The sequence below is a fragment of the Dipteris shenzhenensis genome, chromosome 26 (assembly GCF_047967505.1).
Source record: "Dipteris shenzhenensis isolate YYH24624 ecotype China chromosome 26, Dip_SZ_1.0, whole genome shotgun sequence".
NCBI classification, from domain to species: Eukaryota; Viridiplantae; Streptophyta; class Polypodiopsida; order Gleicheniales; family Dipteridaceae; genus Dipteris; species Dipteris shenzhenensis.
In genome coordinates, this window is record NC_141621.1 from 28,307,041 (window position 1) to 28,312,390 (window position 5,350).

Consider the following 5,350-nt stretch of genomic DNA (forward strand, 5'->3'; position numbering starts at 1 on the left):
GCAACTAAAGATCTAGAGTGGATGGAGATTCCATCTAAAGGAATCCAACCTCAGACCTTATCACACAACCACAAATTAGGAAAGCCAAGTACTAAGTGGATCGATAAGGCCAAGTATTAAGCTGACAACAATTTGGACAAATACAAGGTCAGGTTGGTGGCAAAAGGATATGCTCAAGCTAAGGGACTGAGTGGCATTATGGTATGCTAAAGCTTAGACTTGCTCCTATGACAACCTGTTGCCATCATGGATGGCCATTATTGCATATTGATGCAACGCCTACATCTCTCAATGAGACAATACAAAAGAACGTACACATTGTGCAACCTCTAGGTTTTGATACTAAGAGAAGATGGTTTGCAAGTTGAAGTAAAGATAGAATTGATCAATAATAAGAGTCTAGTTCTTCATATGCAAACCTGTAGACATGTACAAGATGGCAATTATCACTCGTGACATTGCATGTTGATGACCTTGTGAATCATTTTAGCGTGATAAAAGATACACAAGCATCCTTCAAGACATGTTTGGAATGACAGATCTAAGAGCATTCCTTCATAAGGACCAGTGTTCCACAATTACACGTATCAAAGATGAATTGTATTTCATACACAATTGAATGATGATCATGGAGACAAGCTGGAGTGCTTTGACAGGTAGGTACAGGCCCATAACCAAGGATATCCGAGAGCTCAACCAAGGATATCCGAGAGCTCGTTCCAGCCCCCAGCCTCAAGTAGAACCTCCCCACATCTCTTCCCGCCTACTAAGGCAGGTGGAGTAAGGGGTCTGGTGCAGCAGAGATTCATTCACCTGTTGATCTCTAAATAGCTGAATTGTTAAGTAGGTGTGTTGTGAACTCACATGCTCTGCTAAGGAAAAAGTGGATTCAACCATTTTTTCCTCTGAGAAGCCTGTGACTCATGCGTTTTTTGGATGTCATGCATAATAGCCAATGCAAGGTGTATACACTCAGAAAAGATCCACTTTGACTGTTGCCATGTGGAAATTAGGTAATTCCATTCATGCTGAGAGTTCCACAGGACAAAGTCTAGGCATACATTTCTAGACTTTGAATGGTATACCAGTACCTACTTATTCTGCTTTCTCACTGCTTTTTTACACATGACAACTAGAATTGATAAATGGTCTATTTGGAAATGTTTTACTTGAAGCACTGGGTGTATGTGAGAGAGAGAGAGAGAGAGAGAGAGAGAGGTGTGTTAACTATGCCTGTTTTTGCCACTTTTAGCACAGTAATACTTGAAAAAAAGTATCTCCTTACTAAGTCTGATTCTGTCACTTGAGATGTTCAAGCTGCAGATGCACAAACAATTTCCCAATTTAAGTTTCAGCCTTACAAAATAACAATTGCAAAATTGTGTATATGTTTAAGGATGAATGACCATCTCTGATAAAAAAACAAAAGGCAATCTCTCTCAGATACTGTCACCATGGCTCCTAGCGAGTCTCTTTCAGCCCAACTGACAGACTTCGCACGATGGGCTAAGTTAACAATTTTTCCCATGATTGCAGAATCTGATTGCTAACCCAACCCTTCATGGGCCTAAAATTTTTAGTGATGATAAACTTTTCAGTTCGCAACCAGTTGCCTGGCAGATCCCACCTTCAAAGGAAGGGCTCAAAAGCATCATGATTACAAGTGACTGCCTATAGCCTCTGAATTTTCATCTCTGCAAGCTGGAGAAATAACCTGCTGTCCACAGCTGGTTTGCAAACTGCCAGCTGCAAGTAGACCACTGTTCAAGAGCCTCACGAACCAGAAAGGCCTACTGTACACATGACTCCATTTTTACTGTACACATGACTCCATTTTTACGGCAGCCGCGTCGCCCCAAGCAACCCGGGAGCCTGCAGCCACATGATCACATGAACAGGCTCTAAGATGAAAATGCAAAAAAAAACAAAACAAAAAGCTTGCTTTGTATTGGGGAACAAGCAGCTGGCAAGATAGCACTTTGGTTTAATTTGATCCAAGCAATTACAACTTGATGGGCTGTGTTCGTTGTTTAGGATGGACAAATAAGTAAACTTCCACCCACCAAAATTATTGTTTATGCCTCTAGCATCAAATCCCCACAATAGGTTTGCCTGGTATATACCAAACCTTGCTACCCACATTATATTAGGACAAGAACTCTTAGAGCAATCATGTAGATTGGCTCTCTAAAGGGATCAGAGAGCATTTATCTTTAGCAATGAAATAATAGTTTGTACTTGCATTATGTATTGATACCATATGAAGATAGAGGGAAACAAACAACTATACAAATCCTCAAAAGCAAAACAAAGCATCTTCGCAGATGAAGTGATGTGAAAATTGAACGACAAGTTAATAGAGAACCTCTAAGAAAGACAAATGTCACCCTAGCCAATTTGATCATACTCCACCAAGAACACTTTGTCATTTGTATACCAAAGGCCTGCGATTTAAACTCCCCCAAAACTTAAGACTCAATTTGATAACAGCTCTCGAAGCATGTCATGTAATGTGAAACCTTGCACACTAGCCACATACTATTCCTTTAGGATACCAGCATACAGCATTATCCTTGAGTTCAAGATTGAGAACAATTCAAAGCAAATTACTATGTACACAAAAGTGCAATAAAGAAAAACTGTGTAAACCCACCCCCCCCACCCCCCCCCCCCAAATATGCACAACCAAGAACACTACCTCCATTAGCATTAGCATTAGCAAGTTGCAAAAAAAATGCATTGGGCCCACGTTCCTCCATTCCGAGCATTTGTTTGCATAACTGCTTGGTTTGCCATCTAGAGAAGATCCCTCACAAACCTTCAAATAGTTTTCAAGCATGTTAGCTCTTGGGGAGCAGCAGTTAAGTAAAGGCAAAGAAAACCACACTTCATAGAGTGACTCTCTATTTCGGCCCAATATCTTTGAGTGCACAAATCTGCTCCTCTCCCATGGCAGACATCACTGTAACCACAAGATCTTTCCCATCTGCAAAGCCTTCCTTGATCTGCGCATTGAAGAAAAATCAATAGGGGCAAGATATCAGGTCTAAAGGCACATCCTCGTTTCCATCCTCTTCAAATTAAGGCTACGCAGCTTAATAAAACTGCTAAGAGTTTACCTGCGGTAAGAGTTGGTCGTCAGTGGGAAGCCTCAGGTCGTCCTTAGTACCACCGTTGTCCATGAGCAGGCTTACCTGCAGAACCGTGATGTTAGTGACAAGAGGTAGCCGACAAAAAACTGTGAAGTGAAATAGCAGCAGCCATTTACAAATAAATAAAGGATGGACTTACGAAGCCATCTTCAGATATGTCGATGAGCTGGTAGTCAGTGCGGTTGACATCAGGAACCTGAAAACAGTTGGATCTTGTGAGAAAGCTCTCGCCCAACACTACCGGCAAGTCAGGGCAAGAATACAAGACTGTACATCACAGTTGTGAGATGACGGAACAATATCCTCCAGCTTCTTGCCCGTAAAAATATCTATCCCCACAAAGTGACACTTGGCGTGACCGTGCTTTCCGGTTTTCGACGTGGAAACCTCCACAACCTGCAATACTAACCAGCCAGCACCTCAAACAACACCATATCGTAGTGTGAACAGAACAAAAAAAGGGTGCCCAAATCCGGCTATGCCAAAAAATAGGCAACCCAAAGAAGAATACGTGAATTAAAGACTAGTGATTACAAGAATCGACTTTGAGCAGTACAAAAGAGTACGAGATCGCAGCAAAGAAGAGACCCAAAAGCAAACTCCAGGTGGAATGCAAACGCGGGAAGGGGACAGGGGAGGCGAGCGAGGGAGAAAACCTTGCAAGGGCGGTTCTTGATGACGATGTAGCCGTTCTTACGGATGGTACCGGCCTGTTGGGGGAAGGTTTTGGAGGCACCAGCATCGGCCTTCTGCTCGAAGTGGTGCTCCTCGTCAGACATGGTGGGATGAAAAATCCAGCAAAGGAATGGATCAAAACGAGGATCACCACCAAAGATAAACAGAAACACACAGAGTTAGAGAGAGGATCTCGTGAAGATGAAGAATTTGGAGAAGAGCCTTTTTGGCTATGGCAGATCCAAGGCCATTTGCTACACCCCATTTGAAAAGAATTCCTCCCCCTTTATATACCTCCCTCCTCCCCACCGTCCGATCTCCCCCATCCTACGGTCCCCCCTTTTCCCAATCCTAGGGCTCACATATTTGTTGCTCCTCTCCGTTGCTTCTTGTCATTCTTTCATCAGATCTCCTTCCCTTTCTCACAAGATTTTGATCCCTTTCTTAGAGCTTTCCAAATTTCCAGGGTTTCGTGTTCTCCGACCTTTTTACTGGCCATCGAGCCAGATGCCCTTGTCCTTGCATCTTTATCCATCCTAGCAGTGGCATGGGCACTCGCCCACCACATCCACCCATACCTTTATTCCACGATGTAGGTCAGGCTTGCCCTCTCCTCAAGGACCTACTTTCATGCAATTCATTATTCTAGCAATAGTAAAGCATGATGATTATTGTATGGATGAGTAAAGGAAAAAACCATTCAAATCCCACCAAAATCGACTGAAGGATTTCTCTCTCAATAACAATCGATCCTTCTCATTAGTTTTGCTCTGACATGATTGATGGACTCTACTTTAATATTCCAAGCCTATTTTCTCTTCATGGGTTTTTATGTGCCTTCCAACTCACAAACACTCCACTCATTAGGTAGACGCTCAACTTATTTGCCTTTGTGAGTTTTTAATTCAGCTTTCTAATAAGTCTTAAAACTAAGGTTTCGTATTTGTTCTTTAAATGTCCTTTCTTCATTTGCGCTCATTTTAAAATACTTTCTCTTTAACTTGGTTGCTTAGAAGAAACGAGTTGCATCACCCGTCTACGACGAGATAGAGACCCACTCCGCTGGGTCTCAATGTAGGATCTTAAAATGTCAATAAACTGAATTGTTTTCTTTAGTCTATACTCAAAGAACACAATTCAACTTATTAGGGGAGCTCTATGTGGATCTACTGGATCTTTTTGTATATGGCTTTGGAGGCTTTAATAAATTTTTTTGCATCATTGTGTTCTTTTGGACATCATTGTGATGAGGACTCTCTCTCTCTCTCTCTCTCTCTCTCTCTCTCTCTCTCTCTATCTATCTATCTATCTATCTATCTATCTATATATATATATATATATATATCTTCATTTCTCTCTCATAGCATACATACACGTGAGCATGTGTCCACATATGTGATACACAAATGTATATATATGTGGATGCACACACATATATACATATGCATATAGCAAGTGCCCCCCCCTCCCCCCCCCCCGGAACACACACACACAAAGAGATATATATATATATATAGAGAGAG

General features: G+C 41.9%; 1 protein-coding gene across 1 annotated transcript; it reads right to left on the minus strand.

Annotated features, from left to right (window-relative positions):
* Window positions 1-2,508: 2,508 nt before the first annotated feature.
* Window positions 2,509-4,098, minus strand: LOC147884913 (eukaryotic translation initiation factor 5A-2). Its single transcript, XM_087397473.1, has 5 exons — window positions 3,809-4,098; window positions 3,426-3,548; window positions 3,292-3,348; window positions 3,120-3,194; window positions 2,509-3,005 (listed from the first exon to the last, which is right to left on the minus strand). The coding sequence occupies exons 1-5, from the start codon at window positions 3,929-3,931 to the stop codon at window positions 2,904-2,906; spliced, it is 480 nt and encodes a 159-aa protein (XP_087253599.1). The 5' UTR covers window positions 3,932-4,098; the 3' UTR covers window positions 2,509-2,903.
* Between the last annotated feature and the right edge of the window lie 1,252 nt (window positions 4,099-5,350).

Bases quoted from the DNA above. Each gene is read 5' to 3' on its own strand.
- LOC147884913 (XM_087397473.1), bottom strand. From the start codon at position 3,931: ATGTCTGACGAGGAGCACCACTTCGAGCAGAAGGCCGATGCTGGTGCC. The intron at 3,549-3,808 runs GTTTTCTCCCTC...TTAGTATTGCAG, and splicing joins TCAAGAACCGCCCTTGCAAG to GTTGTGGAGGTTTCCACGTC. The intron at 3,006-3,119 runs GTAAACTCTTAG...TTCAATGCGCAG, and splicing joins ACGACCAACTCTTACCGCAG to ATCAAGGAAGGCTTTGCAGA.